At 46.7% G+C, this 17,450-nt stretch overlaps 1 protein-coding gene across 3 annotated transcripts in view; it reads right to left on the bottom strand.

Moving 5' to 3' along the window:
* Nucleotides 1-1,806: 1,806 nt before the first annotated feature.
* Nucleotides 1,807-17,450, bottom strand: part of ahcyl2b (adenosylhomocysteinase like 2b) — a 37,884-nt gene continuing 22,240 nt past the window's right edge. Inside the window, exons 1-16 of one of the 3 annotated variants that reach the window (XM_076012248.1) lie at nucleotides 11,417-11,566; nucleotides 11,050-11,193; nucleotides 10,163-10,263; nucleotides 9,446-9,548; nucleotides 8,937-9,031; nucleotides 8,719-8,825; nucleotides 8,183-8,299; nucleotides 8,000-8,063; nucleotides 7,562-7,650; nucleotides 7,368-7,438; nucleotides 6,673-6,767; nucleotides 6,153-6,251; nucleotides 5,644-5,712; nucleotides 5,369-5,447; nucleotides 3,591-3,711; nucleotides 1,807-3,229 (exon numbers count right to left, since the gene is read on the bottom strand). In XM_076012248.1, coding sequence (XP_075868363.1) covers nucleotides 3,223-3,229; nucleotides 3,591-3,711; nucleotides 5,369-5,447; nucleotides 5,644-5,712; nucleotides 6,153-6,251; nucleotides 6,673-6,767; nucleotides 7,368-7,438; nucleotides 7,562-7,650; nucleotides 8,000-8,063; nucleotides 8,183-8,299; nucleotides 8,719-8,825; nucleotides 8,937-9,031; nucleotides 9,446-9,548; nucleotides 10,163-10,263; nucleotides 11,050-11,193; nucleotides 11,417-11,423 — 1,368 coding nt within the window. In that variant the 5' untranslated portion in view covers nucleotides 11,424-11,566 and the 3' untranslated portion in view covers nucleotides 1,807-3,222. Of the gene's footprint in view, nucleotides 3,230-3,586; nucleotides 3,712-5,368; nucleotides 5,448-5,643; nucleotides 5,713-6,152; nucleotides 6,252-6,672; nucleotides 6,768-7,367; nucleotides 7,439-7,561; nucleotides 7,651-7,999; nucleotides 8,064-8,182; nucleotides 8,300-8,718; nucleotides 8,826-8,936; nucleotides 9,032-9,445; nucleotides 9,549-10,162; nucleotides 10,264-11,049; nucleotides 11,194-11,416; nucleotides 11,567-17,450 lie in introns of those variants that run through there. The other 2 variants (XM_076012246.1, XM_076012247.1) reach the window with 2 other exon arrangements.

Genomic DNA, 17,450 nt, shown 5'->3' with positions numbered 1-17,450 from the left:
ATCATCTAACATCATCACTTGGAATATTTAAACATGGGATTTTTTTTTTATTTCTTTAGTAGACATCTTAAAACATGTTGAGAATTTTCGCCAGTTTTCGAGGATTTACAACAATAAATACAGGAGTCAGGTCTTCGTTGTCCTTCCCATACTTTTTGAAAAGGTCATATCTGTATATAAGAATGCATATACATATACGATGCTGGTGTTGTCCCGCGCCCTCCCCACGTGTGGACTCAGCTCGCGGCTGACGAAAGACAAAACACAAAGACGGTTTGCTCCCCCTTCGCCTCCCAAAAAACGGGGTAAAAAAAAGAAGGAAGAACACCTCACACAGGCCAGGATCCTGAGGCAGGTGCTCATCAAGCAAACGGTGGCCTAAGCACACACGCACACACAGACCACTTGTTTAACCGGCCTTCTTCCCTTTGAGAGATCAAAGGGAAGTGCGCATTCGCACTAGACGGAAGAGTTCAAAATGATAGTTCAACAGGCAGCACGACATTTAGAGAGAAGGTTCTTAACAGCAAAACGTGGGAAGTTGGACACCAAGGTCACACACACACACACACACACACACACACACACACACACACACACACACACACACACACACACACACACACACACACACACACACACACACACACACACACACAGCGTCGGATCTTTTCTTGTAATCAGGGTCATGTCAAATTCAGAGTTATTGAAGAGAAACCCTTTAATTAGCCTGCGGGTCGAGACCAAACACCGCAAGATGTCGGTAGGTGGACTAAATGCAGTGTGTGGGACGTGTTCCAGATCGTGTACTTCTGTACTAATTAATGTTTGGGGTCCACGCAAACAAATGCAGTGTACCGCTCGTGCACTTGACATGTCCAAACATGTCCAAATTGTTAAATGTTTAACACTTCACGCCCACAATATGTGCGGGACGTAGCAAAATTAGCATTAGTGTGCTAGCTAACCAATATAAGCAGTCTGGGGCAGATTTTAAATAAATGGAATTAAACAAAAGAAAATACAATTGTTTAAGCAAATTAGATCTGATTACAGCAGAAGGGCAGACATACTGCGGTTAACACACCACACGGTAAATGTGCAGAAATGAACAGTAAATGAACAGTACTGCAGTGTCCTAGCGTACACTGATAAAAAGTAAGTATTAGAACACAGTTGATAGTATCAAGATTTACTTTGGAGTAAAACTCACAACTAAATCTTGTTTTTTTTCATACGGAAACCAAAATCTGCCTTTCAGCAAGTGGAAAGTTCACCCACATGGTTTCATTTTGTTACAGTTTTAGCATTAAAGCTAACCCAAGCTAGCTGGCTGCGTTACTAAGAGTCAATTATACAGATTATTATAAAAGAGATATTTGCTTCACTGTAGGCAAGGGGGGAAACCAAGAGAAACAAATCCCCCAGTTTTTGGTTGGCAAGTATAATCCACAGTGATATTTAATGCAAAATATTGCTGAAAAATAGAAACGCATCGGATGTGTAGGCTGCTTCAACGCTGCGACATGATAGCATTAATATGCCAGTCTGCGTTAAGCCTGGATATTGAGTTGTATTGGGGTGTTTTTTGAGTGTTTTGATTTGCACGTTTAATTTTTTTTTTTTGCACTTCTCAACTCGTACCAAAGGGGTTGTGGCGTGTATGGCTGAGTGCGCTGAAGCTTAACAGCACCGTGCTCGTGAGCGAGGACCTGATGAAGACGTGAGCGCGTGTAAACCGGCGTGGCAACATCCTCTGCACATTTGGTAATCGCTGGAAATATTTTCTGTCACAGTATTCAACACGAGGGTTTAAGCACATTTATTAGAACTATCTTTAGTTATCATAGAACTGTTATTAATATCGACAATTAATTGGTAATGACATGATCTTGTTTTCACCCCCCCAACCAAAAAAAAAAGCTGTTACGCGGAGCGAGAAGAGAAAAAAAAGATAGAAAATCTCCATTAAATATAAATATCTAGATAGACAGTGCACCCCTTGTGATGATCTGACAACCTGCAGTGTGTTACAGTAGAGCTGGGTCTTGGTGCAGGCGGGGTGGTGGTGGTGGTGGTGGGGGGGGGCATGGAATAAAGTCGTTTGCCGTGAGTTAGTTTTGAAACACTTTTCATGGATCCCAACCAAAGTGCCATGAGGGCAGCCAAGTAGGAAGCAGCCAATGAGACGAGTCTCGATGTAGTTTTGACAAACCGTGGAGAGAAACCAATCATCATCATGTGGTCTTTAAAACAACAAAACATAACAAAACAAAAACGACAGGCAGATCGGAAGGGAGGCGGAACACGTTTTAAAAAAAAGTTTAAAAACGCACAGAACAGTGAAAACATGAAAACAATCAAATAATATAAAGATGCGATATGATTGGACCCTGAGAGCCTGCCTAACCCCGCCCCCACTAGGTCTAACCCCGCCCCTTGCAATATTACAAAGAGGAAAAACCAAAAAAATGAAAATAAACAACCAAAAAAAAAAAAAAAAAAAAAAAAAAAAAATCACGAGTAGCAAAGAAGAAGAGACGACAGCAAATAAAAGACAGGAATTAAAGTCTCTCACTAAATTTCCAAAAGGTCGTCTTCATTCACAGATTTTTTTTCAGTTTTTATGTAGTATGTATGTGTGTATGTATATGTGTATATATATATATGTATATATATATATATATATACACATATACATATACACACACACATGTATATATATATATATAGCATCAATAATTTCATCTTTATTAGTTAAACAATAAAAGATCTGGCGATTGGGGAAAAAGGGATGGAGGACTTACAGACAACTGGACGCACAAATGAGCGAAATGACGAGCGGTCGGGGGAGGGGACGGACGTTGGGGAGCTAGCTAGCGGTGGCGTTACACTTCATGTTATCCGCATTGGTTGTGGAGTGTGATTAAATGAGAGACAGCCCGCCAAGAGCTCCGAGGCGGGGGTGGAGGAGAGAGGAGGCCACGCCCACTCACGTCCCCGCAGGCTCCTCCTACTCTTGAGCGAGCCACCCCTCCCCCACATCCCCCACCCCTCACCCTAGAAGATAAAAGCAGGTGTGTTAGCTATTGTATTGTCCATCCTTCCATCTGTCCTCCTCCTCCTCCTCCTCCTCCACCTCCTCCGCCCTCCTCCTCCTCTTCCTCTAGGAGTCTGTGCCATTCACTGAGTAGTTCTTCAGTCCAACCCACTTACTTGGTTTTAATACCTGAAAGGGAAACAGGGAAAGGAATGATGTGTAAATCATTCAACTCTTTTGATTTCTAAAAGAATTATGCAACACTATTTTTTAATCACTATCAAAAATGCAACTCGCACGCAATCTCAAAGACAACTGACATTTTTATAGGCAAACAGTATTACGATGTTATATATTACAATACTAAAGGTAATATACATTTGTGTGGTCTCGTCCTTTGGTCGTGCAATTTATTTTTAATTCACAGTGGGAACTGATCCACGGGAACAAAGCATTTTCAGTGGTTTCGTCGCCAATGAGAAGACCTCAGAGCGCCACCTGGAGGACGGTAGCGGAGAAAACGCCCCCTACCCTCCATGCCCCCATTTACCTGTAGTAGTTTGGCTTGAAGGGCCCGTTCTTGTTCAAGCCCAGGTACTTGGCCTGCTCGTCGCTCAGCTCCGTGAGGTGCGCGTCGAACGTGGGGAGGTGCAGGCTGGCCACGTACTCGTCTGGAGGGGCGGAGAAAAGAGGGATGTGGTTCATGAATAATTCACGGCAGAAAGAGAACGAGACGTCACAGAGGAGCAACGGATAAAGTCATGTTTTGCTTTTGCTTCCAAAGTGCCGCCTTGCTAATCTCTGCCTCGCCTCTCCGGCCGACTCGTCGCGCTGCCGTCATCCTGGTGACCACTGCGGCGCTGCTGATGCGGTGACCTACATTTGTTCGCACTGCACTTTTCTTTACATGCGCTCGGCCCCGGCGCAGCTCGCAGACGCACGGAGGGAGGGGGTGCTGGTTATGCTACTGCGAGCGCCGCACTAACCGACAGCAACAAGCTGAGCGCGTCTGTGGAGATAAACTGCAATGTTTGCCTGCGGGCCACAGGGTGACATAAAGTGGCTGTAATTACTTCCTGTTTGGTGGCCAGAGAACTGCTTTTTCCACTCGCCTTGGTCTGATTTCCTGCAGTTATATTATATAAACACATATATATACACACACAAACATACGTGCACATTGGGGATGCAACGGTACACTTTTCCTATGGTTCGGTATGCATCACGGTTTTTGGGCCTCGGTAACGGTACGGTTTCAATATCTTATAAGACTACTCTGACTAGCAAAAGGCAATATTGTATTGTAAAAATAATTAAAAGCACAGGTAATATCAAACCACAAACTTCCATGCAAACTGTGCACTAGCAGAACATATTAAACAAACATAAAACCACACAAGGTATATATAAAGTTTATGACTACAATAAAAAAGAAACAACATTTTAACCCACTCACAAGCGAGTCAGGACATTTACATTTTATTGGGCTGATGAGTCAAAAAATCTATTATGTTTTTTTTTTTTCTTCACAAATGGTGAAATATTTATTTTTAACAGGCTTAAAAATAAATCAGTTTATATGGATATGCTATTATACTTACTGGTATTAGAAAATGGGCCCAGCTATCTAATGTTGATATGGGAGGTAAACATACATAACGTGCTAGCGCCCTCACGCAGACACAAGTCACGAAAGTGCAGAGCGGCGCCACAACAACAACAGACCGTGAGGAGAAAGATGAGCGAGTGTCAGGACCACAGTTGGACCGCAGTTATTATCTTGCGCTGCTAAATTCTACTGGGTTTGTCCAGAGAGAGACGCTGGGGTTAATGTTGCCAACGGGTTATGTTGTATTCTGTCCGTTGTTGTACCATCCGCTTGGCACTAGGAAGTGACGTCATGCTACGAACGCCGCTTCCAGCCACCTTCTTGACGGAAGAAAACGCCCTGTTCAAAGACGTACTGCTCTATGTAATGACGGCGGGTGGCGGCTGAGGCGGGTTGTGATAATACATGCGGTTGTGCGGGGCGGCTGGAACGAGTCGGATTATTGATCACTGTGGGACCCGCGGGTCGTCGTAAAGCAGCCCACCACTAGTCTGCGCTCCTGAGTGGATCTACTGGCACAACGTGCACGTTTTGATAAAGTCTGGTGACTGGCTGAAACGTACCGAAATACCGTCGGTTGCCATTGTGTGCCGGACCCAACCGTTTGGTAAAATACTGAATGTTCTTGCATCCCTAATATATATATCTAAATATATATCTATAGATATAGATTTTTTTTTTAAAGAAAGGCATTTGTTGTAAATGTAAATGAATCTTACCCATCTTCTTGGGCAGCAGGTAAACATCCTGCTTGTAGCGACCGTCTGGGGCGTTGTACAGCTCAATCAGGGCCAACGCCTGCACACACACACACACACACACACACACACACACACACACACACACACACACACACACACACACACACACACACACACACACACACACACACACACGGTGTTACATCACATGGCTTCCCTCGATGTACAAAAAAGCAAACACAAAACGGGAATAACAGTGCGACGGGATTGGATCAGGTGGGTGAGTCACTCACCTGGGTGGTGGCGGTGATGGAGAGCACAAAGGTGGGCACGGTGGAGCAGCTCAGGTTCAGCAGGCGACCCTGCAGGGGGAGGAGGAGGAGGAGGAGGAGAGGGTAGTTAGTATGGAGAAGTGCAAGGCTCTGCAGCGAGGAGGAGGAGGGTGGGGGGGTGATACACGCAGCCTATTGTGGATGCAAAAAGGTGCAGAGCTGAGGAGCACTGAGGTGGGACAGGGCGGAGGAAATACTGCATTTTTTTTATTTTTGGAGGAGCGGGACCGGTTGTCAGACTGCTCTCATTACGTCACAGCATTCAAGACAGACACACACACACACACACACACACACACACACACACACACACACACACACACACACACACACACACACACACACACGATTATGTGTTCCCTCATCCACTCGCTAGTTCACTCTAATTCAACCTCAGAGCGTCTTTCAAACTGGATTTGCTGTATCTTTCAGTGTGTGTGTGTGTGTGTGTGTGTGTGTGTGTGCGTCACCTCGGCTAGCAGCACTATCCTCTTGCCGTCGGGCCAGATGACGTGGTCCACCTGCGAGCGCACCCTCTCCCAGGTCAGCTCCGGGGTCCGCAGGCTGGCCTGCGGGGGGGTCCAGAGGCGTTTTCATTGTTAGCAAGAGGCTAGTTAGCTAGCCGCTAGCTAGCAGCCACTTCCGTTTCCTCGACTGGCTGTTTCAGATGTGCCATCATCCCCCGACATGGGGGAAAAAGTTTGGCAGCCACCTTTCAATTAAAGAAATAACTGACTGCCGACATCGTAGCAGCGCCTGTAAATGGCAGCAAGGAGTTTCAAAATAAATAAATAAAATCTTTATTTGCTTAATATTTATCATTTAAAAAGTTTGGCAAATTATTGTCCACTCCATCATGTTTCTTAGTTGAAAATTTAAGTTGAATATTTTTGCAACCAATGATCCAAGTCAGGCCTCTAATCTGATTTTTCCATCGTTTCTTGTGAAACAAGACGGAGCGCGCGCACGCGCGTGTGAGACTCAACTGACCACATCGATCTCGGTGTTGGAGTGTCCCATGTTGCAGACGATGCAGCCGTTCTTCATGCGGTCCAGGTTCTCCCTAACAACCACGTTCTTATTGCCTGAGAGCAGGAAAGGAAACAATTGAGAATTTGGGAAGAAGAAGAAGAGAAACATCATCAGGCCGGAGGGAGGAGAAGCAAAGTCTCTTTTAAGAAGTGCCAGATAAAGTGAGCGGGGACTCGCTCCACCGTCTGTTTCTTTGGTACTGGGCTCTCAGAGTGCTCTCTATTTTTAATTATTCCCTGCCTCTCTTTACAGTGCCGTTAATTAATCCGCAAAGTGCGACTATTACATCTGTCTGCCTCATTAAAACCTGACGGCCGTCACATTTCTCAAGGAACTGCTGGACGGAAGAGGCAGATGAGGAGAGCTCAGAGTGGCGTTGAAAGAACCAAACATTTGCTTGATTTACTTAAAGTGAAAACCTGCTGCAAGATGACTTAAAGAGTTACACAAAAGAAAAAAAAAAAGAGAAAAGCAAAGCAGAGAGAAACGGAAAAGAGAAAACTCTGCTGTGGTTAATAAGCTGGAGACAAAACTACACAGATAGTTATATATATATATGTACATATTGCCAAAAAAAAAATCCTGGCCAGTTGTTGATCAGCTGACGGTGGCGTGAATTATATCAGACTCTTGCGGCCTGTGGGCAACCTAACCTGTGCAGGTGATGACGATGTCCACTTGTCTGACGACCTCATTCAGTTTCACCAGCCGGAAGCCGTCCATGCTGAGAGACGCGGAGAGAGGGAGAGAGGGAGAGAAAGAGAGAGAGAGACACCAAAACTGAGCGTCAAACCGATGTGACTCTGGTGGGACGGGAGACTCGTGTCGGGGGGGGGGGTAGCCTTACCATGCCTGCAGGGCGCAGATGGGGTCGATCTCTGTGACGTACACGATGGCGCCCATGGCTTTGAGGGCGGCGCAGCAGCCTTTGCCCACCTGTAGGGGGACAGTGGGCACGAGACCAAATCGGGTTAGAGCACCAGGGGCGGGCACACTTTATAACTGGTGGGCAGCAATGGGTTCTAAAAAACTTGACAGAGGGGCCGGAGCAGCAGCAAGTATCATGGGAAATTTATGAAAAACAGCCATTTTATGACTTACTACTAATATCACTTCTTCAAGTTTGGCGGGCCGGATTGAAAAGCTTAACGGGCCGCCTATGGTCCCCAGGCCGCAGTTTGCCCATGCCTTGGTTAGACTTTGCAATGTTTGTTTGTGTATGTATGTGTGTGTGTGTGTGTGTGTGTGTGTGTGTGTGTGTGTGCATGCGCGCCTGATAACTCACCTCTCCGTATCCGCACACAACCACCTGCTTGCCTCCGAACATGACGTCGGTGGTCCTCTTCAGGCTGAAAGAAAAAAGGAAAACAAACATTTTCAGTGACACCGATATTTATTTTTTCTTTGCGCTGTTTGCCTTTTTCTTTTCTTTGCTCCAACAGCAGTCAGATGGGGAGCCCCCTCGTACCCGTCCAGGATGGACTCTCTGCAGCAGTACAGGTTGTCGAACTTCTGCTTGGTCACCGAGTCGTTGACGTTCATGGCCGGGACGCACAGCTTCCCTGCCTTGGAGAGCTGGTACAATCTGGTGGGTGGGGGTGGGGGGGTGGGTGGGGGAGAGAGAGAGAGAGAGAAACATTGGCTGTTTGCATTCATCTGCTCCGGCATATGAGAGAAAGTGAACTAAAAATATATGCGATGTGGACTGTTGTGGGTAACGATTTCGCCACTAGATGGCAGTGGAACGCCATCGGAAACCCATGCAAAGCCAGCGTGGTAATATCAGGACTTGACGCAACTACTTTTTTTCTTGAACATCCTTTGTGTATTTTTGAAGATTATTCTGCATATGTTGGTTTCACTTAAAAAAAAAGGAGTCATTTTTATTCTTGCAACGGTGAAACTTGGGATCAGCAAATGCATATAAATCCATATCTAGACAACTGGGTGTTTAAACGGGCTGAAAAACTGGCAATACATTTTGAAGCCTGGTGAGAGTCTCACCTGTGCACGCCGGTAACACTTTCCTCGACGATGCCCTTGATCTTCTTGAACATGTTGGGGTATTTCTTATAAATCCAGTGGGTGAGGTCGCCGCCGTCATCCAAGATCTGAAGAGGGGTTTGGGGGGGGGGGTGAAATTTAAGGCAAATCATCCTATTTCTGTCTGGCTAATCTTCATGAGGCTATTTGCTATACAAATACAGGCTATTGGTCAGTACCATGTTGGGTTGCCAGCCTTCCAAGTTGACACAGCGGTCGATGCACCACCAGAAGTCATCCTCTGATTCACCCTTCCATGCAAACACACTGAAACCTAAAAAAAAATGAGACGTCCCATGAATGTTCATCGTGTCCTTTCGCGTCGATTCAGTAATTAATGGAGGTTTTTTTTTTTTCTTTCAATACGAGTCCAGCAGAGTTTTTTTTTCCCACGCTTCCCCTTGAGGGACCTTCCGCCTCCTGCGTCAGCGGTGACGTGATTTTAACCTGGCTGATGTCACCGCTGACATCTGGTGGAGGAACGGAGGTCTGCCGCCAAAATGTGCCAAGGTGAAAAAAAAAGAAAGCAGAAAGACCTGCTTGCCTTGTATAAAGGAAAAGAAACTAAAAACAGGCAGGAAGTTTGATTTTCTCGGGTATGCAGGTTATGGGCAGGAGAAGGAGACGGCGCCTGTGGCACATGCCACACTTAGAGAACAAACACAGCCTGCACAAACACAGCCTTTACCTCCCTCAGCCAAAGCAGCTGCCACCTCGTTCTGGGTGGAGTAAATGTTGCAGGCGGCCCATCTGCACTGAGCCCCCAGAGCGGACAGCGTCTCCATCAGCACCTGCAGGGACGAAGGAGCCAGGAGGAGAGTTTTGTTTTTTGTTTGTTTTTTTAAAAGGTGCAGTGTGTAATGCTTGGCCTGATTTATGATTTTTATATTGGTTAAAGCTTAATATACTGCCCATAAATACATTAATAAAAGAGTATAATGGGAGTACAATAAAAGTAATTTAGTTGTCCTACCCCTCGGAATGGTTCTTATTTATATAAAGGAATATCCATAGATTAAGGCTCTTGCTCCCAGTCAGCTGCCTTCTTGCACTGCCATATTTTTTAAGGAAGCCTGGTGTGGACAATCCAGCTGCCTGACAGCACGTCTCATATTTAAGGTGGATGCTTTCGTCCTCAAATAAACCAACGAAGAAGAAGGCGGACGAGATATCAAGATTTGTGTGCGCAGGCCAACGCAGTTCACTGGCAAGCTCAGGAGGGGGAGGGGGAGGGAGAGCGACAGAGCGCTGACATCTAAAACATAATAAACCCCTTGATGTCGCCGTTTCCTCCAAAAATATTACACACTGAACCTTTAAAGCACAGATATAAACCCCAGGTACATTTGAGTGTGCTGTTTTTTTTCTTCTTCTTCTTTCAAAACCCATTTAAATGTCAACTCACTGCAGTCTGTGCTGTGATGTGGGTGCAGCCCACCACTTTGGCACCGGCGAGGGGCTTCTCCCCCTGGGCTCTCTTCCTCAGGGCCATCAGGGCGGGCATCTCTGACAGAGGAGGAGGAGGAGGGAGAAACAAAACACACATGAGGGCAAAACAGAGCACCAGCTGCTCCGTGGAGGAATCCCCATCGTTTCACCCCGACTGCACCTCGCCTGCGACTACAGCCGCTCCACAAAACCAGTGCGGCCTGCAAGCTGTGGCTGAGACTATGCGTGTGTGTTTGTGTGCGTTTTCTCACTCAGGGACAATTAGAGAATGCTAGAAATAATTGACTCACATCGTTGTTTTTGTCCTCAGAGAGGCAGCGGACATATGGCACCAGGCACCAGATAGCAACACACGCACACATTTACTTTGACTTCCAGTCAATTTTCCACTTGGTTGTACAGACCTCAGACACATACTAAGCTAAGCGCAGAAAAACCTTAACTAGCACTCAAAAGCCATCCAGAAAATGTGTTTTTTTTTAAGATTCTAATACTTTTTGCACATCAATACAGACATGCACCATGTTTTGTCTCCTGTGCCTCACATTGGTGAAAAAAATCCATCACGAAAACTAAAAGTCCCAGTTGTCTCCGCTTCGCTTTCAGTGTGGTCCTGTTGAGGTCGTTGTCACGGCTACCGGGAACAATTGCCAAAGACTTTTTATTTTTATTTATTTATTTTTTTGACAGGTGAACAGAAGCTAAGTCGACTTTTTTTTTTGGTTGCCATGCCACACCAACGCAATAGAGCAGTGACTCAGATCCGGTTGCGCGGCAAGGCCAAGGTTTCTCCTCAGCTGTCTGCTGGTTTGTTTCCCGGTTCTTTTTGTTTTTGTTTTGTACCTTGCTCGGCGATCTCGATCTCCCTGCGCCCGAAGTCGGACTGCTTGATGTTCTTGATGCAGAAGTCGGCGTTGCCCTTTGAGTTCTTCTGCTGCTTGTCCCGTGGAGATGTCTCATCGTCGGAGCTGTCCGTGTACGACGCGGCTAAGATGAGAAACAAACAGATACAGATTTTTTTTTTTAAAAAGAACCAGTGAAGCCGTGGGTAAAGCAGATAATGGCATAATATTTCTTTCAGGGTGGACATAATTATTGTTATTGCATTCAATTTTCAGCTTTAATGTTTCACATAAAAAACTCCTAGCATTGGATTAACAGGCATTAGGCTGATTCTGCAGAGACGTGCCCACATGCTATATGGTCATACCACTCATAATTGTGAAGATGATCCAGGTTGTCCCCCTAAGCTTTTCCTAATGTCACCAGAAGCTGTGGGGAAGATTTCAAAGACCCGCAAGTTCAGCCTTTCAACAACAAAGGTTGCTCATTCTTTTATCTTGGGAGTCCACGTCCTCACGCATCCGGGAACATTCTTCTCCGAGCTCACGACGTCAGCTGGAGTTGTGCTGGTTTCAGTTGCCTCAGAAATCATGGGTTCCCAAACTCTATTCATTATACAGACACTTTGACAAATGTGACTTTCTTCAAAATCAGTGACTCGGAACAGCTTTAATGTGGTGGAAGTGCCTTCATTCCATAAATTAAAGGTACTGTATGACTTATGTAGAGATCTTTAGTCCGCGCCTCAGGTTCCAGTGTAGTGCATGAGTAATTCTCAAAAAAAAAAGAAAAAAAAAGAAGGGAAAGAAGTACAACAAAAATCCACACCATCTGTTTAACATCCACCTGCAGGAATCTGTCAGCTTCCTGCAGAAACCGATGCCAATTATTTTACCTCATGTAATTTTAGACAGGGACAAGAAGGAGGCAGCAAGGAGTCTGATTGAGGGGACATTGAATCATCAATGCCCTTTGTGACATCACAAAGGCCTACATTTTCACAACCTGGTGCGCAAAACTTTAGTAGAGGCTGGACTTTTCTCCGTCCCGGGACGAAGGCTGACAATCTAAATGCAAGAAATTATGCTGCTTTTCAAACTGCTACCTGCATCTAAACCCGGATAATGCCGACAGAGAGAAGGAACAAGCCACAGCGGAGGAGGTGCGGCCATGACCGAGACGTCGTCCCCGCGAGATGCAGCGGAGACGGCTATGTCTGTTCCTTGCTTGGCGGTGGCGGTGCTGTGCGCTCACTGTCACAACTCGGCGCTACACAGGCGCACCACTGAGGGAACTCCTGCAGCCCTGTGTCAGGGGCAAACGGGGGTGGAGGGGGGGGGCTCTGCACCACAGAACACGCTGTACTGTGCCAGGAGGGGAGAGGCTTAAAAAAAAAAAAGTGGAGGGATAATAATCCACGAGTGCAGCGGTTTTCTTCTTAAATCTCCCATCCGTGCTGACAGGAAGAGAATGTGGGGGGGGGGGGGGGGGTGGATGGACGTACCAACACTTCCAAGAGGTACTGGGAGCGCTGCCGAAAACAGAAAAGTGCCAGTCGTGCAGGAACCAGAATCAATAGGCCGGGCTTCTTTACTTTTAAACCAAGTGTTTCTAGCGGAAGACGAGTCTTGAGAAACACTGTGAGCTTAAATAAAAACACACCCAAACAAACAGCATATTTAGCCCTCTGTTTACAGCCTCCTGCACCTCATATTAGCTCCCATTATCCTGGGCAGAAAGACAAATAGCTGAATTCTGCACTGTAAATGTCAACAATCATACCCAACTCAATAGGCGTTTGTTTCATTGGGAGAATTCCTTTCACAGACCCGTTCAATTAATCTTACGGGGGTGACTACAGTGCGTCGTGCTGCGACGCCGACTCGAGGCGACGTCACGTCCGAACATCTTACATTTCCTGTTACGACTGGTGGCTCTCCTCCACACTGTGGGAACAATCGGGGGAATTAGGAGTGTTCTGCCTGACGGAATTAAGAGGCAAAGAGGAATCAGGAGGACGGGGAATCGGGGGAGGGAGGGGAGCCTCCCCGGACGATAGACTCTTTTCACCCAATGTGCCGCAGCTGATGGCTGAGATCTCAACAGCCGGACGGACGGATGAGAGAAAATCCTGAGGAGGGGGGGAGAAAAGAAAGAGGAAAAAAAGGACTTAAAAGCCTGAGAGTGCGGAAGGCTCTCCAAAGGCAGAACAGGAGTGATTTAATGAGCTGCTTTCAACGGGGAGAGGGTGGGCGCGGAGAGAAAAAGTGAAAAGAACGAGGGAACCAATCCCACCATTTGTAACAGAATCTGCCTTTATGGCGGCAAAGACGGGACTCTGCGGAAGCGAAGATGCATGTTATGTAAATGTCCCTTTTGGGAAAGTCTGTCTCGCTTTCAGTCACCTTGTTACCGTCCCTGTCTAAAAACATAATACGAGGCATCAGGGTTTTTTGTGGGAGGCTGTAAACAGGCGGCTAAATATGCCTTTTTATATAATAATAATGGATTGGATTTATAAAGCACTTCTAGGCACTCAAAAGAGTTTTACATTGAACATATACGCATCTTATGAATGAAGGGTCGAGGGTTTCAGAGCTGCTGCTCAGCTATTTTGAAGCAGAGAGAGAGAAAAAAAAAAAAGGTCCCTGCTGGAGTCCCGTGAAAGGTCAAGGTAAGGCTGAGCCGCTGCGGTCGCAATTAAAGCTTCCGCCACCGACAGCTTCCTCCTCAGAGAGGAGACAAGTCTGCTCCTCCACCTTCCCTGTGCACTCGGCAAACTTCATGCCATGCCGCACGGATCCACAGCTGCGCACTGATAGGATTGTCAAAAATTCCACACAGCACGCAGGCTGTAGCTCACGTACGCACTGCATTGGGGGAAAATAAATAAATAAATAAATAAAAAAATAAAAATACAAATCACTTTTTTCATTTTTACGACCAGAGGCCCGATGCCGCCCTCCCCCCTCCCACCCGGTGGTCACCTCTTAATACCCAAAGCCCTTCTGTTCATCTGCCATCCAGCTGCTTCTCCATCAAACCTCACACATGGATTAATTCATCACATTAATGGTGTTTGGAGGGGGTGTGAGAGGAGGGGGTGTCCTGAAAATGACCCTCACACGCAACAACAGAGATTTCACTGCTCCCAAAGCCGGACAACAAGTTTCCCACATCTGACACCATCTCGTCCTCAATTTCTCTTCCGATGTCATCTGGTCATTAGGGGAAAGTGAGCAAACGTCAATTGATTGAAAACAACTGCACTGTTGATCTTCCGTACATCTTACTCTTGCTAGTTTGTTGCTTTTACATTCACTTGACTCTTTCCTGTAATTACTGTATAGTTTATTTTATGTTTTGTTTTGAGTGCATCAACAGTGTTGTATCCATCCATCCATCAATCAATATATCAGTATGAATATATTACACTTTAAAGCTTGTAAATGAATGGAACTGAGATAAGACAGTGGGAGTGTCTCATCCGTTGTTGATTAATTTCACATATTTACTGTGGCAACATGTTGTTACTCGGGCTGCACAATACATCATGACTTTATTGCAATCGCGATATCAAAATGTGCGATAGACACATGTGTTCACTAAAGTTCAAATTTGGCCAATCAGATTGAGCCTTACAGCGTTAGATGCCCGCCTCCAAGTAACTGCTTTTCGTTGAGGCCACAAGCCATGTGGAGAGAGCGAGGGGGGCGGAGTCATGGCGGGAACAACAGAGACATGCGAGGAGGAAAATATGGGCGAAGAGAAACTCGTGCCTAAAAGACACAGCACGTCTGTTATTTGGAAATACTTTGGTTTCACCAAAGATGACCCGCTACAAACCCAGGTCCTCTGTAAGTCCTGCCCAGCAGTTGTAGCAACCAGCAGGGGAAAGACGACTAATCTCCACAGCCACTTAACAACACAACCGCAGAGATCTGTTCGAAGCGCTCCACGAAGCCCACAAAGTAAAACTACGGACTACTCAGGGAGCAGCAAAGCAGTCGGGCAGGCATCCATTCCCCAGAGTTCACACCGAGAGCGCCGGCGGGGCGTCTGCGGTGCGGAAGCGCTCCGTGCCCTCACACCAAACGCATTTCCGAGCCGCGCTGGACGCCACAGACAGTGAAGCAGACCCTCTGGCTCAGTGGAAGCTCCATCAGGTCAGCTACCCACATCTGAGTAAAGTTGCCAGGAAGTATCTCTGTATACCTGCAACTAGTTCACCCTCAGGGAGACTTCTTAGCACATCATGATCTCCATGTTGTAACATGCCAACACACATGCTTACAACCCACTAAAGTAAACATGCTGGTTTTCCTAGCAAAGAACTTGCCATAAGAGAACATGTTCACACAAGTGTGCACACTCTGAGACACACACATTTACATGAATACACACACAGACACACAGTACATGACATTACATATTGCCCTACAATGACTGTTGTCCAAAGCAAGTAGAGTTTAACTAGATTGTTCCTTTTGCTAGTTTTTTGGCTAGAACTTACAATGAAGGTTTATCAGTGTTTTTGTTTTGTGTCTTGTTTATCTACTAATTTATCATTTGGTAGTTTACTCAACCCCCACCACCTCCACCCAATACCCCAATGACTTAGACTTAGACAAACTTTATTGATCCACTTGAGCAGCACACAGACAAAAAATAGAGGCACACAGGTGGAGAAATAGTAAATAATTACTAATATAGAGTAAAAGAAGAATTAAATAATATAAATAAATACAAAAATACTGAATATGGCTTAGTTTGGTGGAATATAGATACGTGACAAATACTGCATTAGGGGTGAGGATAAGGTTATTGCAGCATAGGAAGAGTGTCCATTTCTGTGTGCATGAGTTGCACAAGAGAGTCGCAGTAGCAGAAATGGCCACCCTCCCTTTCCTACTCTATCCATGTCCTCCTCCTCCCCCCAAGTGAGGAGTTGTAGAGTGTGATGGTATGATGGACAAAGGAGTTCTTGAGCCTGTTGGTCCGACACTTGGGAAGGAGCAGTCTTTCACTGAACAGACTCCTCTGGTTGCTGATGACGCCGTGCAGGGGGTGGCTGGCATTGTCCATAATGTCCAGCAGTTTGTCCAGAGTCCTCCTCTCTGCCACCGTCACCAGAGAGTCCAGCTTCATGCCGACCACAGAGCCGGCCCACCTGATCAGTTTGTCCAGTCTGGATTCGTCCTTCTTGGATATGCTGCCCCCCCCCAGCACACCCCGGTGTAAAAGAGGACGCTGGCAACCACAGACTGATAAAACATCCGCAGGAGTTTGCGGCAGATGTTGAAGGACCGCAGTCTCCTTAGGAAATACATCCTTCTTTGTGTCTTCCCATACAGGTGGCTGGTGTGTGGAGTCCAGTCCAGTTTATTGTCCAGCCACACCCTCAGGTATTTGTAAGAGTCCACAGCCTACACCTCAGCTCCCTCCAGCAGGACAGGCCGTGGTCTTGGTCTGTACCTCCCGAAGTCAATAACCAGCTCCTTCGTCTTAGAGGTGTTGAGCTGTAGGTGGTTAGTGTGGCACCATGTGGCAAAGTCCCCAACCAGTCTTCGATACTCCTCTCTGTCTTCACTGATGCACCCAACGATGGCTCTGTCATTGGCGTACTTCTGAATATGACACAGCTCCGAGTTGTAGCAGAAGTCCCAGGTGTATAGGGTGAAGAGAAGAGCGGCCCTGGGGGGCTCCAGTGCTGCCGACCACTGTGTCAGATGTGATGTCCTTCAGCGCAACGTACTGAGGTCTGCCAGTGAGGTAGTCGGAAATCCAGTCCACCAGGTGGGGGTCCACTCCCATCCTGCTCAGTTTGTCCCAGAGCAAGGGGGGCTGGATAGTATTGAAGGCACTAAAGAAGTCCAGAAAGAGAATCCTCACTGTGTCGCCTCCCTTATCCAGATGGGAGTGGGCTCCATGATGATGGCATCCTCCACACCAACGCCTGGCTGGTACGCAAACTGTAGGCAATCCTGGGCATGTTGCACCGGGGGTCTGAGGAGGCCAAGGAAGAGCCGCTCCAACGTCTTCATCAGATTTGAAGTGAGTGCCACTGGTCTGAAGTCATTCAGCTCGTTGGGCCGGTTCTTCTTCGGAACTGGAACGATGCGGGATGCCTTCCAGAGGGTGGGCACTCTCCCAATCTTCAGGCTTAGGATGAAGATCCGTTGTAGTGGTTCCCCCAGTTCTTCAGCGCTGGTATTCAGTAATCTTGGGCACACCTTGTCTGGGCCAGCGGCTTTCCTGGGACAAAGCTTCCTCAGCTGTCCTCTGACCTGGTCTGTGGTGTTGAGTGGCGAAGATTGTGTTGATGTGGGGGGTGGGGAGAGGGGTATTGTTGAGTCTGGCGGGAGGTTTGTGGAGGGGAGAGAGGGCGATGACTGTGGTGA

This window comes from Nelusetta ayraudi, unplaced genomic scaffold (assembly GCF_046127955.1).
Source record: "Nelusetta ayraudi isolate G7.1 ecotype Tasmania unplaced genomic scaffold, CSIRO-AGI_Nayr_v1 ptg000135l, whole genome shotgun sequence".
Lineage (NCBI taxonomy): Eukaryota > Metazoa > Chordata > Actinopteri > Tetraodontiformes > Monacanthidae > Nelusetta > Nelusetta ayraudi.
This window is presented reverse-complemented; position numbering and strand designations above follow the sequence as displayed.